This window comes from Drepanopeziza brunnea (genome assembly GCF_022702325.1).
Source record: "Drepanopeziza brunnea f. sp. 'multigermtubi' strain 214-2 chromosome Unknown ctg11, whole genome shotgun sequence".
Taxonomy (NCBI): domain Eukaryota; kingdom Fungi; phylum Ascomycota; class Leotiomycetes; order Helotiales; family Drepanopezizaceae; genus Drepanopeziza; species Drepanopeziza brunnea.
In genome coordinates this window covers 540,786-562,830 of record NW_027094074.1, presented here as the reverse complement: position 1 = coordinate 562,830, position 22,045 = coordinate 540,786, and the positions used below count along the sequence as shown (strand labels likewise).

The 22,045-nt window shown below is 49.4% G+C and overlaps 8 protein-coding genes across 9 annotated transcripts; 3 read left to right on the top strand and 5 right to left on the bottom strand.

Moving 5' to 3' along the window:
- Nucleotides 1-542: 542 nt before the first annotated feature.
- On the top strand, nucleotides 543-2,219 carry L3040_006449 (uncharacterized protein; the record flags this gene model as incomplete). The annotated part of the gene is made up of 4 exons (XM_007289236.2): nucleotides 543-627; nucleotides 683-924; nucleotides 976-1,746; nucleotides 1,806-2,219. 4 exons carry the CDS (start codon nucleotides 543-545, stop codon nucleotides 2,217-2,219), a joined length of 1,512 nt encoding a protein of 503 aa, XP_007289298.2.
- A 1,320-nt stretch (nucleotides 2,220-3,539) lies between these two features.
- On the bottom strand, nucleotides 3,540-4,532 carry L3040_006448 (uncharacterized protein; the record flags this gene model as incomplete). The annotated part of the gene is made up of 1 exon (XM_007289235.2): nucleotides 3,540-4,532. One exon carries the CDS (start codon nucleotides 4,530-4,532, stop codon nucleotides 3,540-3,542), a length of 993 nt encoding a protein of 330 aa, XP_007289297.2.
- An 833-nt stretch (nucleotides 4,533-5,365) lies between these two features.
- L3040_006447 (uncharacterized protein) lies at nucleotides 5,366-8,164 on the bottom strand (the record flags this gene model as incomplete). 2 transcript variants are annotated; one of them, XM_007289234.2, is made up of 1 exon in its annotated part: nucleotides 5,366-8,164. In XM_007289234.2, one exon carries the CDS (start codon nucleotides 8,162-8,164, stop codon nucleotides 5,366-5,368), a length of 2,799 nt encoding a protein of 932 aa, XP_007289296.2. The 2 variants fall into 2 exon arrangements, with proteins under 2 accessions (XP_007289296.2, XP_066011104.1); XM_066154120.1 differs by having other exon boundaries at nucleotides 5,366-6,634.
- A 192-nt stretch (nucleotides 8,165-8,356) lies between these two features.
- L3040_006446 (uncharacterized protein) lies at nucleotides 8,357-10,801 on the top strand (the record flags this gene model as incomplete). The annotated part of the gene is made up of 7 exons (XM_066154119.1): nucleotides 8,357-8,413; nucleotides 8,460-8,678; nucleotides 8,727-8,800; nucleotides 8,847-9,087; nucleotides 9,137-9,276; nucleotides 9,327-9,600; nucleotides 9,653-10,801. The coding sequence occupies 7 exons, from the start codon at nucleotides 8,357-8,359 to the stop codon at nucleotides 10,799-10,801; spliced, it is 2,154 nt and encodes a 717-aa protein (XP_066011103.1).
- Nucleotides 10,802-12,086: 1,285 nt separating this feature from the next.
- Nucleotides 12,087-12,443, bottom strand: L3040_006445 (uncharacterized protein; the record flags this gene model as incomplete). Its single annotated transcript, XM_007289232.2, has 1 exon — nucleotides 12,087-12,443. The coding sequence occupies one exon, from the start codon at nucleotides 12,441-12,443 to the stop codon at nucleotides 12,087-12,089; it is 357 nt and encodes a 118-aa protein (XP_007289294.2).
- Nucleotides 12,444-13,224: 781 nt separating this feature from the next.
- On the bottom strand, nucleotides 13,225-14,049 carry L3040_006444 (uncharacterized protein; the record flags this gene model as incomplete). Its single annotated transcript, XM_007289231.2, has 3 exons — nucleotides 13,225-13,533; nucleotides 13,583-13,884; nucleotides 13,938-14,049. The coding sequence occupies 3 exons, from the start codon at nucleotides 14,047-14,049 to the stop codon at nucleotides 13,225-13,227; spliced, it is 723 nt and encodes a 240-aa protein (XP_007289293.1).
- A 580-nt stretch (nucleotides 14,050-14,629) lies between these two features.
- L3040_006443 (uncharacterized protein) lies at nucleotides 14,630-16,714 on the top strand (the record flags this gene model as incomplete). The annotated part of the gene is made up of 5 exons (XM_066154118.1): nucleotides 14,630-14,713; nucleotides 14,762-14,886; nucleotides 14,952-16,464; nucleotides 16,516-16,627; nucleotides 16,710-16,714. 5 exons carry the CDS (start codon nucleotides 14,630-14,632, stop codon nucleotides 16,712-16,714), a joined length of 1,839 nt encoding a protein of 612 aa, XP_066011102.1.
- A 933-nt stretch (nucleotides 16,715-17,647) lies between these two features.
- On the bottom strand, nucleotides 17,648-21,815 carry L3040_006442 (uncharacterized protein; the record flags this gene model as incomplete). Its single annotated transcript, XM_007289229.2, has 11 exons — nucleotides 17,648-17,755; nucleotides 17,807-18,397; nucleotides 18,467-18,722; nucleotides 18,770-19,210; nucleotides 19,263-19,279; nucleotides 19,337-19,396; nucleotides 19,450-19,531; nucleotides 19,581-19,626; nucleotides 19,742-19,810; nucleotides 19,866-21,362; nucleotides 21,476-21,815. 11 exons carry the CDS (start codon nucleotides 21,813-21,815, stop codon nucleotides 17,648-17,650), a joined length of 3,507 nt encoding a protein of 1,168 aa, XP_007289291.1.
- Between the last annotated feature and the right edge of the window lie 230 nt (nucleotides 21,816-22,045).

Genomic DNA, 22,045 nt, shown 5'->3' with positions numbered 1-22,045 from the left:
CTGCTACTATAACTACCACTAAACACATGGCCTTCAGCCCACGTATCATGACGGGGGAGGGGACCCCGGCAAAGTGATACACCTCGCGCGTCTTTCCTCCGAGTCCCCATGCATATCCAGCCAGGCCAGACTACCTATATCCACTGAGAACTTGCATTTTCTAGCAGAACCACTTCCGTGTGCATTTTCTTTTCGTCATGCTAGGAGCCAGCCTCTCTACCATCGGATCTCATTTATTATCTCACTTGTCCCGTCCGTCCCTTTTGTGACTCCTTCTCGCGACTCTAACTTCGTCTTCGTCACACATACACTTCGTACATACACACATGGTCACTCACTTACTTAATTTCTGCGAATGGCTTTATGATCGTATATTCCCACTTCGCGGCTCCATCCATCGAGACGGTACCTAGCCTGATATCTCTTGTCGAATTCCATTGCAGAAAAACCTTGGCATTAATCGGGAACCCCCGTTGATATACCAAAGGCTCTACGCGCGTGGAGAAGTAGACGAGAAGGGGTAACCGCACTAGCTGCAAGCTATGTCGAATGCTACAAGACTCGCGGAGCAAGGAATATGCCCGGGCCCATTCTTGCAAGAGGACCTCTTCCCAGCGGCGGGTGGATGTGAGTTATATCACCAGTGAGCCATGGAGAGCCGAGGCTGACAGTATACATACAGTTGTTGACGGCAGGTTCTGTGCCGATATGCTAGGCGGCTCCAAGTGTTGTCTACCTTGTCCACAGACCGACTGGCTTTACCCGGACAACTTCCGGACGATCTCCAATTCCGCTAGTTGGATAAACGTTGGAGGGATGGCGTGCTCCCTGTTCTTGTTGGCATCCTTCGCTTTTCTTCCCAAGGAGAAGACCCACCGGCATTACCTGAGCATATGCCTGGCCGTGGCAATCATAGTAATGCAGGTGAGCCATCCCGAGATCCGGATGATGTGATCATGCTTAGCAGCCTCTCAGCTCGGATTCATTGTGCCCTTGGGGGCACGACCGGAGGCGTGTTACAACGCCATCACTCCGCACGACATGAAAACCAGCACAACCTGTGCGCTCTCGGGTGCCTTCTTGCTCGCGGGGGGCTTCTGCGCTGTGATGTGGATATTCTTGAGAGCACTCGCTCTCCACCTCCAGATCTGCTGGGAAATCGTGATTGGAAAAACGTTCATGTGGGCAGCTCTCGCTACCGGATGGGGGATTCCAGCGCTCATCGTGACAGTGGCCATGATCTTCAGCGGAGTGTCGTTCCGCTTTGGAGATACCTGCCACATCAACCACAAGAACAGCCTGGCCGGTTTCTGGATTCCGCTTCTGGTCTTTGCGGGAATCACGGTTTTCATCCAGTTCGGGACCTTTGCGTACTGCATCAAAGTCTACCTGGCCTCGCTTAGGGATGACTCGACAACGACCAGCAGTTCCGGCTTGAGGTCAAACGCCACCAGTCTGATGGGAAATATCTCGCCTGGACAGGCGTACCGAAGAGTCCGGAGGGTTATCGAACTGCAGTGGCGAGGAATTACAATCGTCATCCTTATCATTTGCGATGTCATCTTTTTCGCCGTCGTCTTTGTCTTTATGGACGATCTCGAAACGAGCGCCGTCAAGAATCCATCGAAGGCCAAGGACTGGCTTCAATGCCTAGCTTTTGGGGGTACCAAGAACGAATGTCTCAAGCTCGCGAGTAATCTGGTGATCAACCAAGCGACCGTGATGGCTGTCCTCATGCTACTCTCTGTAAGTCGTTGTTCTCTTGACTTGTCCCACGGAACGCTGCTAACTAAACGCTCGGAAAGCTGAATGGGATATTTTCGCTGCTGTTCCTCGGCCGCTACTCCATGTTCGTCGGCTGGTACGAGATAATCATGTGCAAAATGAGGCCCAACAACGAGTTCATCTCCGCCGATGTCCGCGCTTTCAAAGTTCCGGTCTCTTCTTACGAAATGCTCAGCAAAGAACGCGACCGTGGCACCAGAAAGATCCCGGAGCCGATCAAGTCTGACCCTATCAGCCCGCTCTCACCACAAGCCGCCAGAGGCGGGCGCGAGACACCCGACTACTTTGGCCGGGAAGCCCGATACAAGTCACCCTCACATTCGTTCTCCGGCCCTAAGGTACCGGTTGCCCACGCGGCCACGAGTCCGCCGCCCAGAGCTTTTTATCCATATGCTGGAATTCATATGGATCCTCTGTCGATGAACAAAATCTAGCGGCACTCACGTGCAAACAGTTTTTCTTGTCCCATAATGTTGCTGCATTTGAGCGTTTCTGCTGTTCATATATTTTCTTTCTCATTTCTACATCTTAGAGAGCAAGGGCGCCCGGTATCTGAAGGGTCATAATGAGGAGCCAGGGGATGGGCTGGTTTGCACTAGTGAATGAAAAATCGACTGTCGGATGATGATAAGGAGTTGCTTGGGTCACAACAGCCATGCATTTTTTGTCCGGGTACGGAGGGGATGGCGTACCAAATAGAATCCTGTTGCAGGAGTCGAGGTGGACGCATTAGAATTCCGGAGCTGGAGAGCTGGACGGGAAAAGCGGACTGTATCTATTCAGTTGTGATTAGAGGAGTATATATCGGCATCAGGTTCTTGGTAGGGCACAAGACATAATTTCCATCAGCGGTTCGTTTTCCGTGATACCTATCCTGGGAGAGCTTTCGGTAGGGAAAAACAAACAAGCCTTGCTACCAACGTGCAACCCGCAGGCGAACCCCGGGTCCGAGACATCCACTGGGGGATACCATTTCGAACCGCGGTGAGGTGCGATGTTTGATGCACCGAATTTTCCTATTTTGGCTGAGGTCCTGCTGCGAATCAACGAGTGCGACGAGGATGGTTCTGAGATAGCGGTGTAGATCGATGTACGAATAAGAGTTGGGAATAGATCATTGCAAAAACCTCAATGGCCAAAACGAACATAAGCTACCGTAACTACCAGCTACTACGTACATGCGAGGAGGAATCCTCAAGGCTACCCGAAAAAAAATCGCTTCGAGCTTCCCAGAGTCCGCTGCGGCTTGCTTCCTACCAGAATTTGAAAATCAATCATGGTGTTACCATTATTTAATTGGCCCGGCTTCACTGAGCAGATCCCATCAAAGTTTACAAGAACACTTTCGGGCGGCAAAGCGAAGAAGGAAACCCCCAGAAAGAACATAGACTGGAAAACTTTCCTAGCCGTCGTTGCTGATTCGGATATTTACATGGCAGTGTCGTAGATGGAAGGAGACAAATGGCCGCGGAGCAGGGCATGAGAAAGGATGAAGTAACGTAGGAAACCACTCGTTTGTTACCTTTGGCAAGGCGAACTGTCTGGAATGACCAAATGACGAGGCAGGATGATCGGAGCACAGCACGCATGAAGTAAGGTAATTCGAAACATCATCCAAATTTACAACTGGCGTTGGGCTTCAGTGATCTAGAAGTAGTCAGTCGGTGGAATCGCAGAGCGGAATAGGACGGGCAGCTTAGAGATCCGAGAGCAAAACGGGTATCATTGTTCTCCACAGCAGTCCTTTGAATTCCTCAGTCGTGATCTTCCTCCGTGAGACCCGGACAGCCCTCCATTGCCTTGTCGGGGTACGAGAACTTGCACCAGAAGCAGTAGTTATACGCCTCTCGGAGATGAACCACAAGCTTCTGCAACCGGTCGGCCGGGTCCAACGCATTGAAAGCATCCAGGTCGGGATCTTCCTCCTCGAGATCCTCCACAAGCGTATGTTGAACTCGGTCTTTGCCCAGCGCTCTCTTATCGTCCTTGTCCTCATCCTCGTCATTGTATGTGGGCAGCCTCGAGAGACTCTGATGGAGATCATAGCGCATTCTTCGATCTCTTTCTTTCTCCTCGCGCTTGCGAACCAAGCCCCGCCATAGAATATTGACCTGCTTGAGAGGCTTTGTTGAGATTGTCCGCTTCTTGACGTCCTTGGATTGCAAAATTGCAGACGCCTCCTCCTCCTCCTCACGCTCCTCGTTCATGCGCTCTGCGACTCTCATGGCAGATCCAACCAGCCCTTCTAATCTAGCCTCTTCCCTCTCCCTCCTGACCCGCTCTCTGTAATCGCCCTCCTCGGCCTTTACCCTCTTTCCCTCCCTCTCGACCTCTTCCCTAAACTTCCTCTTCTTTTCCGTATCCAGGCCGATACCACCACGATCCTCTTTGATAAAGACCCCAATCGGCTCTGTCCTAGCCCCAGTATTGTTCTTGCTTCCCAACGCGACACCAGGCTTGAATCCCATCTTTGCCATCATGGCCAGTCCCTTATTTGTAGACGCTGCGGGGTCCATAAGCATCGACTTGGAGAGCGCCTTTTCCCTGGCTGCTTTCTCCTCCTCTGCTAGCTCTGCCTTTGATTTGACTCGGCCCCGTATCTCAGCCTCGCGCTGCAGGCGCCGTCGTCGTTGCATCGAGGTCTCTTTGGCCTTTGGCTCTGCAGGGTCTGCGATCACCATATTCATGTAATCATCCTCTTCTTCGTCGAAGATCTCATTGCTCGGTGCAGAATTTTGAGTAGACATCGTAAAGATAATGACGATACAAAGTTCGGTATCTGTTGAAATGACGTTGAGGCGGGAAGTGGCCCTTAGTCAAGGAATTTTGGGATCGTTCGGCAAATCCAGGGTGGTTGTGGGTAAAAAAAACTAGGTTGTACTAGTAACGACCGATTGCCGCTTCTGAATCAAACATACTCAAAAATGCAACTCCAGTGACGCGTAAGTTCGTTACTGCCGTGATCCCAATCATTGGCTAACTTTGCATACAGAGTGGTTAGCGTGTCGTTCTTATATTCCTCGGGCTACCGATCAATATGATGTCTTATCTCAAAGATATGCGAAAGTCGTGGGTTCGACACCCACCTGGAGTATTAACTTCGGATTCAATATTTTGGTTCTCTTTTTTGCTTCTTCGTTTCCTCATCTGCCAATACCATGCATCCGGTTTGCATGCCGTGGATAATCAATTTGTTGTGTACCTTCGGTATTATATTTTTTGTTTTTCATTCACCCATGGACCATTGCTCTTCGTTCCCTCGCTGAGCAGGGGTGTTCAGACTCATCGAGTTCCCGGTTCTTCCTCTTGCACCACGCAAGAACACAGAAACATATTCAGCTTCTTTTTACGTGGTGTGATTATACTTTCTTTAGTCATATCTCCAATGTCCGGGTCTGCCTCGTGTTTGGCGTATTCGCTATAAGAAGTCACCACGCAATTAACTGAGCTAACAGGTTATTCTATATAATATATATACATACTGGGTATCGAAAACGCTCCTTCTGCTACCATGATTTGTCCATTGTAGATTTCTGGGATTCGTTATACAGGTATCCTATCACATACTCTCCTCGCAAAACTACCATACCACACATCCAGGCACGCCCATAGCCTTTGCCGCCTCCATAGACCGTTCAGCAGCAGATCCATTCCCGTCTACCACTCGTTGGTCTACGAATTTCAACAGATCAGAAAGTAGCATCATCGGCTCCTCCAATCTTGCCTTGCCTTCCAGCTGGTCAAATTCGATCCCTCGTTGCCGTAATGCCTCAACTCGCCGATCTTTAAATCCCTGCAAGATCTTGGTCACTTCGGCTATCCTCCTTCGTGAGATAGAAGAGTCCAAATCCAAACGACGCGGCTCACGTCCAGCTTCATCAACGAGGCCCAGGCGGGCAAGCTGAAGCACAACAGCCCTGGCTGTTTCCGGTTCCGGATAGATTGCAAAACGCATTGCTAATGCACGCATAGCCACAGCAGTTCCCGGTCGATCCTGGGCGAGACTAAAGCTTTGGATTATCAATTTGTAAAGCGCCCGAGGAAATTTTGCGTTCGAATCCGTGGGGAAGTTGGCCAACATATCCGCAAAGAGCCCCCGGCACTTTTGGAAGCGCTCGCTCGGGTCAGGTTTGCTGAAAGCTCTAATGGGATCGACTTCCCTTTTCAACAGATTCCAGAGAAGTTCGTACGTGTTTGAATCAGCAGGAATTTGGTATTTTTCTATCGCAGCCTGGTATGTCTCAACCGCCGATTTATGGTCGTGCGCTCTCATGTTGGATAACAGAAGTTGATTCAAAAATGCCGTATTGGGCGGTATGGCTGACATACGAAAAGCTTTCATAAGATCGGACATGCTGGCGGGATTTTGACGCCGCCTGTATTGCTCGATGAGAACACAGAAAGTTTCGATTGTAGCTGGCGGCGTAAGGATAATGTTTCTGTTGGAAGGCTTATCTTTTGTTGGAATCATTCGAATATGAGACTCTAGTTTGTTTTCGGTTCGCAGATGTACGAACTTGTTTCTGGCTCTAATCATCCTCCACGCCATCTCATCAGCCATTGCTCTGGAATGTGCTTTCCCATCACGGTACCAAGCACCGATGAGACCGTTCAGCTGTATAGGACTAGGCTCGATCCCACGAACACCCATCAATTTGAAAACTTGCTCGGCTGCTACGAGCTCCTTTTCACTGATGAGCTTCCTGATCCATTTTCCAAAGAAGAATTTGTTGTTCCATCGAGGGGGAAGTCTGCTCAAGGATTGTGCGTCTTCCCACTCTAGCTCTTCGAGGGTAATAGACAGTGATGATAAGTCCTTTGGTCCAGTTGTTGCAGCTTCGTACAGCATGGTGGAATCTTCGTTTGGCGCAGAATCCTGGCCTGCAAGCATCATATCTTTGAATACTCCAAGTGCCAGGTCGGCCTGGTCCGTAGCCAAAAGCGGAAGTATGACTCCATCATAGTCGTCCATTGTCATGCGAGAGCCAAGGCTCACCCTCAGCCGGATATACAGCGCCCAGGCGCGTTTCACTGACATTGCAGTGCGCGATTTAAGGTACGCCTGGATTACTGGAAGTACGATTCGGAAGGAAGTTGGGTCGGTATTTTTATCTACGTAAGATCTCGCTGCTTCAATTGCTCTCTCGGGCTGTCCATTCAAGGCAAGCATTCGGGTACCCAGCTCCCAGTACGACGTTGAATCTTTCGGAGTATAAACTTCCGTTGCAACATCTTCCCACATCTTGATAGCGCGATCTTGGCTGTCTTCGATGAAGATTGCCTCCATGTAGAGCAAATATTGAGCCGGGTCCAGAGTTATACCTGCTTTAACCATATCATCACCTAGACTTTTGATTCGCGCCATACGGTTCAAATTGTGAACACCTTCGGCATGGAAAATGCCCCAGAGTGAATTCAGAACCAATCTCATGTCATCGGGAGCCAAGTTTCCAGGAGCCGTGATTGCAGTTCGAGACATTGAAAACGCCCTCCACACCCTTTGCAAGTATCTGGACAGTTCTTCATGTTGTGAGAACGATCGCCCTACTCGTTTGCCCCGGCGTCCCCTGTTCGAGGCGACAGGTGCTTTCAGAGCATTATTCAACTCGCTAATCCAGAATTGATCGTCTTCCGGGAAAAGGCTGAGAGGGAGCTGAGGTGTTCCGTTTTTCAAGGTGCTGACACTCGTGAGTTCTGGCTCCGGCGAGAATTCAGGGATGTTTGTAGCCGAGGAGTGTTGGGCGGAGGTCGGAGAGGTGGAAGGGGTATCTGTAGCTGGATTTAGAGGACGTTCGGCCTCAAACACTTTGGGCAGGTCCAAATCGTTCGGGTTCGCAAACTCTTTCCTAATATCATCCTCTAGCTTTGGGTACTCAGCGCTCTTAGCACGCGCGGCCCTCTGAGCATGCAAGCTCTCAAAGAAGCCTTCCACATCACCTGTCATATCCTCCAGGATTTCCTTCTCGAGGGCCTCCAGTGTCGCCTCATCATCCAGCGGATCTTCGATTTCAGTCCGGACCCCATCTGGCGTTTCTTCGAAATATCTGACTGCACCTCTCGGTACCCCGCCAGGTCTGGAAGGTCCATGTTCTGCGTCCCTCCGCCTTTCTCGAATGACCTCCTCCATTGTCTCAAAGATTTGAAGATCCTCGAGATCTTCTGCTTCTGCTAAAGATTCGGCTGCCGGATCCTGAGACTCTCTGGCTGGGGACTTCAGCGTTCCCTCGGCCTCCTTTGGCCTCCTGGGCCCGGCATTCGTGTTGATATTCCTTAGATTCCATTGCAAACTTTGCCGCTTGGGGGCCTGCAGTTTAGATAAGCATAGCCGGCACACATGTCCTCGAATTTTGGAAGCCAGGAGGTGTTGTGGTGGCGGCATGTGTGTATAGGCGATGTTGAGTTGAGTTGTGGTCGGATTGGTAGACGAGGCTCGAGACGGGACGGAGCTTTTTTTTTTCCCCCGGAGTTAATGTCACTACAGCTCCGTACACCGAGCTGGCGCGTCTCCCTGGTCGAAGCGCGCCCAATAATTCAACCTCAACCACAAGCATATCAAAGTCAAGGCTAACAAATGTCTGATATCGACGAAGCAATCAGCCATGCAGGCTTTGATGCTGCGGATCATCAGGTTCGTTGCATTATTCAGATAATTGACTCTGCTCATTAACTTCTAGACCGCCTACGTCTACGCTCCTGCTGCTGATCCGGACCAATCTGCAAGACCCTCGAAGAGAAGGAAAGTATCCAGATCACGAAGCTCTGTCACTACTTATGAGGACGTCAACTGCCTCACTTTCGAGCCATTACTCGAAGGCCTCGAGACCCTTGAATGTGCGAATCTGCGCAAGATGCATTTCGAAAGGGCGTGGTCGTCTACAGAGGGGCGGATTCAGGTACGAACTTGGAAACGGGCTAAGAGACCAATGACTAAATACAGGCAGACCATCTTAGATGAGGCGAACGAAGGGACCGTGGCAGAGGTTACAGCTTTTGTCAATGAAGCAAAACAGGTAGAGTAAGGTAACCCCAGATCTCTGGAGACCATCGACTAATGTATGCAGCATGGATTCGTCGCATCTTGCAACGGGGTTTGTTGTGACTGGGCCAAACATCACATCTCAGGGACTTCTTTTCAGCCAGCTCTCTACACGGTTGAGAGAGGAGGCCAATGGGCCTGTGGTCGTCTTACGTTCAGGAGATGCGTCCAATTTGAAAGCAGTTCTGAAGAAGCTCATTCGAGATGCTACCAATCAAGATTCGGGCGAGGATGACGAAGATGAGAACATCGCATCGCAAAGAGATGTATGTTCCTAGACCAGGCTGAGGAAGGAGGATTATGCTAATCTGCTAGGGACGGAAATTACTTAATTACGATTTGGAAATTCTTCACGGTTATGTTGAGTTGCACAGCAGTCGGGCAGTGGTTATCGCATTCCAAGACAGTGAAGCTTTCGATTTTAACCTAGTAGCCGATCTCATTGGGATTTTCAGGTTAGGTTCTCCAATTCTGCTTTATCAGGAGCATTGGCTGATCTGTATAGCTCCTGGAGAGATCGCATCCCTTTTGTGCTCCTCTTCAGCATAGCCACTTCAGTTGACCTGTTTCACGAAAGACTTCCGAGAGCCGCAAGCCGTTGCTTGGAAGGCCGCCAATTCGATGTTGAACAGACTAGTTCTCTGCTTGACAGGATGTTTCAAAAAGCTGTTGCTGGTGTGGAAGCACCCCTGCGATTAGGTGCTGGTTTATTGTCCAGTTTAATAGACAGGCAGGAAGACCACGTTCAGAGTATTCAGTCGTTCATAGCTGCGCTGAAAGTATGTCTTTGAGCTCATGTCCTTTACAATTTAGACTGACTGTAATATGAAGTTCGCCTACATGTGCCATTTCTATGGCAACCCATTAAGCATCTTTACCGGTGTTTCTGACGATGACGATGCATCGATCATGAATCTTGTCCAGCCTCAACATCTCGAATTGATACGCATGCTTCCATCATTCAGAAAATTGTCGGAAGACTTGGTGGATGCTGGAGAGACGAACGAAGTGCAAAATTTACTTGAGGATGACAAGACTTTACTCCGCGAGGTTTTGAACCGTCTTCAGTCAGGGAACGCTGAAATTACTCGTGTTTTAAGAGCTATGCACTTGGTGGCGATTTGCTCGCTCAAGCCTGTCACTATGATTGAGCTCTATATAACAGTATTTCAAGGTAATTTTATCGATTCCGACTTTATCAGGTCTATTCTTGACTCTGTCAAGCGAATGGCACCGGAAGATCTAGTCGAGTTTATTCGGAAAATTAGGGATCGTATACACGAAGGATTCTTGCCAATGGACCTGGATGGATGGGCTGATCATGATGCCGAATTTGTCGGCGATCTGGCAGAAGTCCAGACTCAAATATCTTCGCTGCTTGAAGACTCCAAGGCGAACGGAAAACCCGTCCGAAGCAGCTATGCTATCCACAGCAAAGGCGTGCGGACCACTGTGATTGCACAGAGAGTCCAACTCAGCTACGAGAAGTCGATGCTGTCTGGACAGGATAAGGAGTTCACAACTTTAGTCGACCGCCTTTCCCAGATTTTGCTCGACTATTTCACTATCGAGAACCCAAGGGAGATTTTTCTGAACGAAGTCTGGCTCTTCAATTCGACTTCGCCATATACCCAGTACTTCACCCCTCGGCCACGTGAGAATATAGAGCAGGCTCTGTCTGCACCATACCACTACCTAAACTGTCAATGTTGCGAACCATCTGAAGGCCTGTCATCGACCCACCCTGCGACTGCCATCTTGTACCAAATGTACTTGGAAACCGGATCTCTCATTAATATCTTTGATCTATGGTCTGCATTTCTGGAAATGATCAGCGGAGGTGACGATCAAAAGGTTGACGAGAGGGATGCGTTAGTCTTATTCTACATGGCTCTGGCGGATCTCAAATCACTGGGTATGATAAAGCAGAGCAAGAAGAAGGCGGACCATCTGGCTAAGGTAGCATGGAAGGGCCTTTGAAAGTTTGTACAGTACTGGATGCGATACGAAATTACACACAAATAATATTTCCTTTCGTTCTCGGGGACGATTGATGGTTCTTTTGTGTTTCTGAAAATTGCAAGGTTATGTTCCCATATTACCAATGTGAGGAAGAGAAATTGACAACAGTCAATTGACCGTACCGCGTATTTATGCATTCATGATCCTTGTATTATCTCTCTCCGCTACTCCGCTGACGCATGCAGGTGACGACTGTTCTTGGGATGGTCAAGCTATCGGCAACCGTAGGCAAGCAAATGATTTCATTCTCGAGCTTCTTACTTGAGTGACAGCAGAGAACATTCAGTATTCCGCTCTTGATGAAAGGCGGCTCGGATTCCCCTGCAGAAGCCTCGCATCTGCGCCCGAACGGTGAGCCTTTTGGATATGGCTCTTGACCTATGCGAACGGAAGACAAGCCACACACTTCTCTCAATTGCAATTTTTTAATTTTTTTTTTCGCTGCCTTTCCCGTTAATCTCTATTCCTGATGGTCATGGTCGACTTCATTGCCATTACAGCCGACGCAATATAGCGAGTCAAAGTCGCCACTTTAACTCCCCTCGTTTGAAGCTTGCATTGGCCGCGCGCAGAAGGATGTTCTTTACCTGATTCTTCCCGGGTGACTCGCCTATTTATTCATGTTGGAGTACTTCACAGAGAAAATTGGCTGTTTACGAGACTCGTAGCGCCTTCTGTTGCTACCTTTCCCTCCTAAATGCCACCACACCTTTCACTATGAAATCCCTATTCGCTTGAGAATCTGATCAATATAGAAAAAAGATCGACTTAAAGCTGATGATCCGATTCTCGTTGCCGTCCAATTGATACAATTACCATCATTCAATGCGCATAATATTAAGGTCAAAGTGCCATGGGGAAGTCGTGAAAATTTTTGATTGGTGTATTCTTTAGGAAGAGCAGGAGTAGCATCTCAAGAAATTAGTGACATGCGAGAAAGGGAGAAACCCCCGTAAATGGTTCAGTCATCATCAGCATCAAAAGAGGTGTGGAGGAAGGTCTAGAAAGGAGAGTGAAGCGAGGGAAATGATAAGCGAGCAAAGACGAAAGGGGTCGTTGAGGCAAGCCTGTGAAGGAATAATAAGTGGATATATAGTTACATCGAGACGGGCAGGAGAGAGAAAACTTCCTAAGTCAACAGAAATCAATTGCTAATAAACCCATCACATAAAAGCACTGCAAGCTAAACAAACACCAACCAAAAAAAAAAACCAAAAAAACTCCCGGCTCGAGTCTCCCAGCATCAATACCACCGCGTCTTCCCCCTCATCTTCTCCTCCTCCCCTGCCCTCTCCCGCTCCTCCCTCACACTCCGCAAAATCTCCTCCTCACTCAGAACCCGGACGGGACTCTCGCACCCCCGGAGTCCAATGAAGCGCCCGATCCGCCGACGCTTCTCGTCGAGCGTGGCGTCAGTCTTCCACTCTACCGGGCACGGGTAGTGGCGCGTGTATGCGGACGGCGTGCGCTGGTGGTAGAAGTGGGCCAGCTCGTCGCATTGCTCCGACGTCAGGAGCCAGAAGTTGAGGAGCGTGGAGGGGAATATGGGATGGACATCTCCGGTGGTGAGTCGCACCAGTGGAGCGAGGGGGAGAGCCATCTGTCTGATTTTGGCTTCCAGGGCTGGGTTTTGGGAGCGTGCAGATTGCATTTTTTTTTCCGGAAAACGACGGTTGTTGTTATGTGTAAAGTAGTAGGTAGTGAGCAGTATGTAGATGCAAGGAGTGCTTCTATGTGTGTATGAGTGATAGGAGAGTATAAATGCTGTAAAGAGTGATCGTATGTGTATGAGTGATAGGAGAGTATAAAAGCTGCAGGTCTGATGCGGTGTTCAATGAAGGTGTGTTGTTTCGATAGCTGCCAGCAGCCTAGGATTGTCTGGAAATGTGTAGGAGACTGTAGAAGGGAAAACAAATGAGACGATTTGAGGATGCTGGATGAAGGTGGAACACGCTTCTTGTATGGAGTCGCAGAGGCTTTGTGATTCTCCTTCTCTTTATTCTCGAGGCTCAACCCAGAGTCATTCTCGCTGGAGACTGGGTTCTATTTTGGGAGAGGATATCTTTGTTGTCTGGAAAGCTTCTTTGTGAGACACTTTTGTCCACATGGGTGACTTGATACAAAGATAATGTAAAGAATCAATAGAAAGCGTGGAATTTCGAGGCTGAGCCGACCAAGAGCACAAGCCCACTCGGATTCCGGCGTACCACGATAGATTTGAAATTCATGAGTCCGATAGTCATTCATTCGAGGTCAGAAGAGCCAAGACATCGTCCCCTCCGGTATGCTCCTACTAGTACAGCGGTATTCCAAAGCACCTCAACGCCCTATGCCTATTTCAAATTCTCAATTTACAGATGCTCCAGAACCTGAGAAGAGATCTATTTCTTTCCCTTCTTCTTTCTCATACTTCCTTTGTCGTTTACGGTCGGACCATCACCCTCTACCAGAACTGTATCATCATCGCTTCCAACCTTGCTTCCTGGAGTCTTGGTGGCACGTGAGGAAGGGGCGTCTATCTCCTTCATGAACTCTGCTTGAATGGACGCTCGTCGCTTCTCCCACCACTGCTTCTCGGATTCTGTCTGGGCCTCAATCTCGGCTAATCGGGTTCGGAAAATCGTATTGGCGGCAACTTCATTTGCAGATTGGAAGATAGATTGACCCCAGTTTGGGGAGAGACCGTTGGCCTCGAAAATGTTAGCAATCAGCCATGAGAACAGTCACCTCGCCACTAACCTCCAACACCACATCTCTGAGCTCCTCTTCCATCTCCTTCTCAGCCCTCAAGAATCGCTGCCAAAGATCATCCCCGACACTGCCACGTTGCAGAAGTGTACTGCATGCCTGCTTTGCGGTCCTGATTTGTATGATTCTTTGGATATCCTCGACAGCGCGTTCCAGAAGGGCAGAACGTAAGACACTCTCTGGAACTTTAGGCGCCTTCTCATTGCCTTCCTCGGGCTCCAGATGCAGCAGAGATAGATAGATATTGCGTTGCATGTGTGGTGGGAACCACGGCGCCAGAGTTGCAGAAGCAGCTACAATTGATTAGCAGATGCACGCTTGGCTGACACAATAAGCTGGCGCTGACCTGCTTTTCTCTTTCTATACACGTTGGAGAAGGTGGTCAATGAACCAACGAGAACGGCCAGGTATGCGAATGGCATAGCCAGTCCCAACCAGTCGACATCTAGACTGAACATAGTAGCGGCTGTCCTCTCGGGCTGTGAGAATCAGGTGCTTATTCGGCTTATTCGCGAGAGAGGGTTCGGCACGGTTTTATGTCTCCTGGGCTGTTTGTTTACCCTGATGCCCTGATGGAGATTTCGTGGGTGGTAATGAGATGGTGGTTGGTTGTCTTGCTGGTCTTACAGCTTGAACGAATGCCTTTAGGGAAATTATTGAAGCCAGGTAATGGGATTCGCTTTGCCATGGTGGCCTCGGGACGCGGCCGCTTTAACTCTGTACCATGAACTAGCGTGGATAATTAACCGAGTAAAAGCCGGAGCTTTGACCAGCTTAGGTGGGGCGAGGGCGAGTAGTTACCTAGGTCGGTCCAGCACAATAACTACGTATAGCTTCGAGCCTATTCAGTTCACTTCTGGATGCATGGCCGACCGAAATTCTTCTCTATCCACGCCTCTCCTCCTCTCCTAGTTTCTGCTTTTCTCTTCCCTCATCACATACGCTCACTCATCAAGTCTGAGCAATCCTACTTCGATTTTTCATTTCCTGTCTCCCATTCGCATTCCCTCCATCAGTTCCATCACCCTACAATCCAATATGCTACTCAGATTCCGAGGTCCTGATGGGACAGTGCGACTAAATGTCGAGTCCGCAGATACATTTGCACAGCTTGGGGAGAAAGTCAGTACATGATCTGTGAATGATGAGTCTAGACTGACATGGCTCCAGCTTTCACAAGTTCTGCCAGCTACCGTCGACTTCAATACCTTGACTCTTGCAAACCAACCAGCTGGAGGAGAGATCAAACCACTCAAAGATATCGCCAGACACCTGGTCTCACAGATAGGCTTGAGGTGCGATTAGCTCTCCTACCCCGAAATTCAAACCCCACTAATCCTTTTTTTTTTTAAAAAAAAAGCCATGGCGATATCATTTTCATAAACTACAAGCACACCAGCCGCATGTCAAACGGCAACGAAAACGGCGACTCCGAACAGTCATCCGCCATTCTCCAATCCTCTACAAATCGCCTGAATGGCCAGATGATCTTGCCAACCGAAGATATTCCGATAGACCCTTTGCCTGTCACTTCGCCCTCAGAAAAGATCAAAAATCCTTGGGAGGTGGTGAGGCAGTCGGCAGTGGATGATAGACTGGACAGACAGAATGGTAAGATCCCTAGGAAGCGAGACGTCAAGATGTGTAGGCACGGTGAGAAGGGTATGTGCGACTACTGTATGCCGATGGAACCATTCAACGCGGAATATCTGGCCGAAAAGAAGATCAAGAATCTCTCCTTTCACTCCTACCTACGAAAGATCAACTCGGCCACCAACAAGCCAGAGTTAGGAAGCTCTTTCATGCCGCCTCTTACTGAGCCCTACTACCGAGTCAAGCCCGAATGTCCTTCAGGTCACCCGCAGTGGCCAGAAGGTATCTGCACAAAGTGCCAACCTAGTGCCATCACATTACAGGCACAGCCCTTTCGAATGGTAGACCATGTCGAATTCGCAAATTCTACTCTCATCGAGAATCTTCTCAACTTTTGGCGTCAGACTGGTGCTCAGCGAATTGGCTACCTGTATGGAAGATACACAGAATATACCGAGGTTCCCCTAGGCATCAAGGCGGTCGTTGAGGCTATCTATGAGCCACCCCAAATCAACGAAGTCGATGGCGTGACTTTGCTGGACTGGCAAGAAGAAAGCCTTGTTGAGGGAATAGCCAGACAATGTGGACTCCAAAAGGTGGGAGTAATTTGGACAGATCTCTTGGATGCTGGCGCAGGTGATGGTTCGGTCGTATGCAAGCGACATATCGATTCCTATTACCTTTCGTCGCTCGAGATCGCATTTGCCGCCCGCCTTCAAGCACAACACCCGAAGCCCACGAAATGGAGCGATACTGGCAGATTTGGCTCTAACTTTGTCACTTGTGTGGTATCAGGTGATGAAAAGGGACAAATCGCTATTTCATCTTACCAGGTATCGAACTCGGCTGTTGAAATGGTCAGAGCGAACATCGTCGAGCCTTCTGCCGATCCCACAGTCATGCTTGTCCGAAACGAGGAGGAGGATGATGGCTCCATCAGCCGTACACGTTACATTCCAGAAGTTTTCTACAGGCGGATCAACGAATACGGAGCAAGTGTACAAGAAAACGCAAAGCCGTCATTTCCTGTCGAGTATCTCCTTGTCACGTTAACACACGGCTTCCCTGACGCTCCGAAACCTATGTTCATCGCGGCACCTGGTTTCACTATCGCAAATCGTCTCACTCTTGGCGAAGAACAAGACAAAAAGACCCTTGCCAAGCGTATCGGTGTGGATAGAGCGGGCGAGGTCAAGAATGCCGATGGGGCTTTACGAGCTGTATCAGATTTCCATCTACTCTGCTATTTGAAGAAGGAATATGTGAACCTCTTCGAGAAGGTGAGTTTGATGCTTAAAGCGTTTTTTCACGATTGTACTGACATTCTGTAGGAGGACGAGGCCCTTCTGTACCGCGTGGCCACGAAGCACGATCTCGCAGAAGGCTACCAATTGCTATCCACCGGTGCATGGGCGGCAATGGCTTTGGATTTATCACAAACTGGTGAGAGACCCCTCAAGAGACCATCGCCTGATGACGGCGACGAGTTCAACGAGCGCCTTGCTAAGAGGGTTGGTGGGGTAAGGCTAGATTCATGACAACTCTACGCTTAATCCTCGTTGATTTTATAGGAATTTTCATGACATTCGGATAGATATCGAGCTTTTGAGGCGAAGGAGTTTCAGCTAGATACTTGAGGTGTGCAACCTGGGCGGAATATGGTGCTTGGTGGCGCAGAAAATGGTTCTGGGAGCATTGCAGGTGGTGCATGCATGAGTTACGCACATGAGTGTGCTGGCGGTGATACCTGAATGAATGCGGAAATTCCTCGACAATTCATTCCTCTCTTGCGGTGTGAAATTGGTTTTTACTGATCAGTCGGGAATTTCCTTGTCACCAATCTCGTTCCATGGTCCTTCGGGTAAAGTTTCAAGGACTCGGAAAATTGAATACGCAAGTTCAGATTGACTATGGATAATTGATCGCATCCAATGCATTTACCTAGAGTCGTTTTTTCAGAGGGGGAATACTCTCCAGGTCTCCTTGCGGCAGCCCCCATCTCCAAAGTTGTTTTCTAATATCACTCTCACTGGGGTAGATTACATCAAATTCCTCATATATGCCAGAGCCGCGTGGCGCGAAGCTGGCCGCCATCCAGGAAAACACGTAGACAGCCTCAGTAGCGGAAAATCTCATATGAAGACTGAACGTCGTACAGAGCCAGTTGGCAACTCTACGCCGAATAGCGAGCAATCTCGTAGCGAAGTCTCTTCGAAGGTTCAGGCAGGATGGCCCGAATAAATCCGGGAAAAGTATCAATTCAAAACAAGAAAAGGATCCATTTCAGAAAAAAGTGCTGTATATTTGCCATGATTATCAAGCCGACCACCACCAAACATCTTCGCCGAAAGTTTTTAGCCTTTTGTTTCGCAAAAAGCTAGCTCGGTAAAAATCACATCCCCAAACCAACGCCCCGAGAACCAAGCAAGTAAACGAAGAGCCGCGAAAATACTCAAATGAAATTTACAGAGGCTTGCCGCCTATGAAATCAGACCATCTGCGGACCTCACCTGGAATTCCTTCCTGGCGGGGAAGCTTCTCGCTCATGCAGCGAGCGAAGAGCTCGGCAGTCTGGCACATGCGTTAGAAGATTTCGGGAAATTTATGGAAAAGGGAGCCTACCTTAGGCTCCATGAAAAGGGGAACGCCGAAGTCAACGGCGTTTCGTCGCATCACATAATCGACATCAAGAACAGTCTTTCCACGGGCTGCAGCCAAGTTGAAGACACCGCGGATATCGTACTTCTGAAATACTTCTCTAAGAGCGCGCTTGTCCTCGGTGGGGAACTCGATGACTTCGACCTTGACCTTGTTCTTGGCTGTCGACTCCAGAAATTCTTTGACTTCAGGCTCGGCAGCGTAGAGCTTGTATCCGAGAGGGGAGATGTAGTCGACGATTGATACCAGAGATCTCTTTGAGACGTCGCCACCGAAGAGGAGACCCTCTCCTGGCTCTGGCATGCGGAAGTTCATGGTAGATTGCAGGGATGCCCAGTAGGCCTCGACGAGATCCTTTCCGAAGCAAGCGATCTCACCGGTGCTGGACATTTCGACGCCCAAGAAGGGATCGGCTCCAGCGAGGCGGGTCCAGGAGAATTGAGGTACTTTGGTGGCAACGTAGTCACGCTTGATGGCCATGAGATCAACAGGCTCTGGGACGTTGACACCAACGAGTGATTTAGTTGCGACGTCAATGAAGTTGAGCCCGAGGACCTTGTTGAGTTAGCACGACTGTTCGTATCATGACACATTAAACATATCTGAAGGAGCGGATCAAAATACCTTGCTCACGAATGGGAATGAACGGGATGCACGCAAGTTGCATTCAATGACCTTCAATTGGGGAGGACCTCCAGCTGGATCGGCAGCCTTGATGATCTGCATGTTGAAGGGTCCAGTGATGCTCCAGGCCTTGGCAACCTTGACAGCAATTTCCTTGACACGATCCATTGTGCCTTGATCCAGAGAGACAGGTGGGAGAACCAGAGTGGCGTCTCCGGAGTGGACACCAGCCTCTTCCACATGCTGGCTCACAGCACTTGAACGAGTCAGCATTACGTCAACCTAGTAGAAGGGACGACTTACTGAACAATGAGCTTGCCGTTGGCACCAACAGCGTCAACATCAATCTCCTCTGCACCTTCGATGAACTTTGAGATGACAACCGGGTGGTCAGGCGAGACATTGCTAGCGGCCTCGAGCTTGTCCTTGAGCTCGTCCTTGCTGCGGATGACAGTCATAGCGGCACCAGAAAGGACGTACGAAGGGCGGACCAAAACTGGATAGCTGACCTCTTCAGCGAAAATCTCGGCATCAGCGACGGAAGTAAGCTCCTTCCAGGCAGGCTGATCAACCCCAATGCTGTCGAGTATCTCGGAGAACTTCTGTCTGTCTTCCGCCCTGTCGATGTCGCGGGGGTCGGTTCCAAGCACCTTCGCACCTCCATCCTCTTGCAGACGGAGAGCAATGTTCTGTGGTAATTGTCCACCAACAGAAACCACAACACCAGTGGAGTGCTCGAGCTCACTTTGTAACCGTTAACTTGACTTCCAACATCAGTAGGACATAGGAGACTTACTATATGTCCATCACGCGCTATAAGAAAGTTAGCATTACCTTGATGAAGTCAAGGATAGTTTAAGGAATATATACCTCGTAGCTGAGCTCCTCGAAGTAGAGCTTATCGGCGGTATCGAAATCGGTAGAGTAAGTCTGTTTGACCGTCAGCAAATCGTGCTTCGCAAATTAGCTGGGAAATTCAGTACTTCAGGGTTGTAATTGATCATCACAGTCTTCTTGCCCATTTCTCTGAGAGCGAGGGTAGCCGAAGTGGTGCACCAATCGAATCTAGTAGGAATTAGCGGATTGCAAGAAGTTTGAGAAGATCTACTCATACTCAACACTGGACCCAATGCGATACACTCCGCTGCCCAAGATAATGACTTCACAATTGATCAGTAGATGTTCCGAATGTGATGGGCGCTCTCTGCAAAATCAAGCGAGTCCGAATCGCGTCTTTGAGATAGGTGGAGAATTTAGGAAAGAGCAGAAACTTACTTCCGTGATCATTGAAAGTTACATCGTGAGTAGTGGCGTTGTAGGTGGTGTAAAGGTAGTTAGTGTCAGCTAGTCAAAATTAGTACAAGTTTCGTCCGTTTTAAAGATCCACGAGAACACTCACCGGGGAACTCAGCGGCAAGGGTATCAATCTTCTTGACGAAGGGAGTGATCCCAAAGTTCTTGCGACGAGCACGGACTTCGTCCTCGGTGCACCCAACAGCGTTGGCGATTTGTCGGTCAGAGAACCCCATCTTCTTCGCCTTCATCATGAGCTCTTTCTTGATACCAAAGAGACTTCCTATGTCCTCAAGTTCGTGGGTACAGTCCACAATGTTTCGGAGCTTGTACAAGAACCACTTGTCGATCTTGCTCAAATCATGAATGCGGTCAACGGTGTAACCCTCGTGAAGCATAGCTTGACCAACAGCCAACCAGCGACGATCAGTAGGGTTCGCAAGCTCGTAGTCCAGGTCGTCAAATTTGTCGCCTTGAAAGCCTACGAAACGAGGGTCAACTTGGCGGATGGCCTTTTGGATAGACTCTTCGAAGGTACGTCCGATAGCCATAACCTCTCCGACAGACTTCATGGCACTCCCAATATCACGCTTGACGTGTTGGAACTTGGCAAGATCCCATCTGGGAATCTTAGTGACAACGTAGTCCAAAGAAGGCTCGAAGTTTGCGGTAGTGGTCTTGGTCACAGCATTTGGCAGTTCCGGGAGGGTGTGTCCGAGACCAATCTTGGCGGCGGTATAGGCGAGGGGGTATCCGGTGGCTTTAGAAGCAAGAGCAGATGAGCGAGAAAGACGAGCGTTGACTTCAATGACACGGTAGTCAAGTCCATCTGGTTGCAAAGCGTATTGGACATTGCATTCTCCTACGACGCCCAAGTGACGAACAATCTTGATAGCAGCAGAACGTAGCATGTGATATTCCTCATCGCTCAAAGTCTGACTGGGAGCTACGACGATAGAGTCACCAGTGTGGATTCCAAGAGGATCGAAATTTTCCATGTTGCAGACCGTGATGCAGTTGTTACTAGCATCTCGAACGACCTCATATTCAACCTCTTTCCAGCCCTTCAAAGATTTCTCAACCAAGATTTGGGGAGACAGGGTAAGAGATCTGGCAGACATGTTGCGGAGCTCTTCCTCGTTGTTTGCGAATCCAGAACCAAGTCCTCCGAGAGCATAGGCAGCTCGGACAATGATCGGGTATCCAATGCCCTTAGCAGCCTCCAAGGCCTCGTCCACGGTACTGACAGCAATTGATTGAGCGATTGGTATATTGATCTCCCCAAGAGCCTTGGCAAAAAGGTCTCTGTCTTCACTGGTCTCGAGGGTCTTAATGCTAGTACCCAAAACCTTGACACCGTAACGTTCAAAAATCCCCATACGCTCCATTTGCACACCCAAGTTGAGGGCGGTCTGGCCACCGAAAGTAAGGAAGATCCCATCAGGCCTCTCTCGCTCGATAACGTATGTGACATATTCCGGGGTAACTGGCAGGTAATAGACTTCATCGGTGAGTACGTGGGCGGTTTGGATGGTAGCAATGTTTGGGTTGATGAGCACGGAAGCAACACCAGCTTCTTTCAAGGCCTTCAATGCTTGAGAACCTTGAGTCAAAACGTTAGTTCGATGGTTTGGTTATGATCTTCATCTTCAGGAAAACTTGAAGTATATCCTCTTGTGACTCATACTGCAGAGGGAGGAAAGCTGGAGGACTGACCAGAATAATCAAATTCTCCCGCTTGTCCGATGCTCAAACCACCACTGCCAATTACCAGGACCTTCTTAACGTCCACTGGGTTTGCAGCCCCCTTGATCACCCCGCTTTGTAGGTATGCCTCGGCGTTAGGTGCGGTCTGGGACTGGTTCTTCTTGACGGAGGAGCTCGAGAGGAGCCGGACCAAGCCAGCATGCTTGCGAACAGGAGCCGGGCTGCGGGCATAGAGAAATCGAGTCGAGGCTCGAGTGGTGAAATTCCTAGCAGGACTGGCAGAAGCAGCCCCGATCTGACGGAAGAGGGAGCTGCTCGTTCGACCTGCAAAGCGGACGGAGAGAGCCATTGTGGAAAGGGTGGACTTCAATTAACGGCGTAATGTTGAAGGAAAGTCCAACCACCGTGTCTAGCTCTGTATACTCCCCGAGATGTGTCGGCGAGTCGTGGTTGTTGACAATTTGGGTCTCTGAATTCGAGCTGGGATCTCCAACAGTGATCACCAAGCGGTCTGATGGTGGTAGTTCGCTGATAACGAGGGTGTTGACTTGGTCGAGGCAAGACGTCAACTGGAATCAG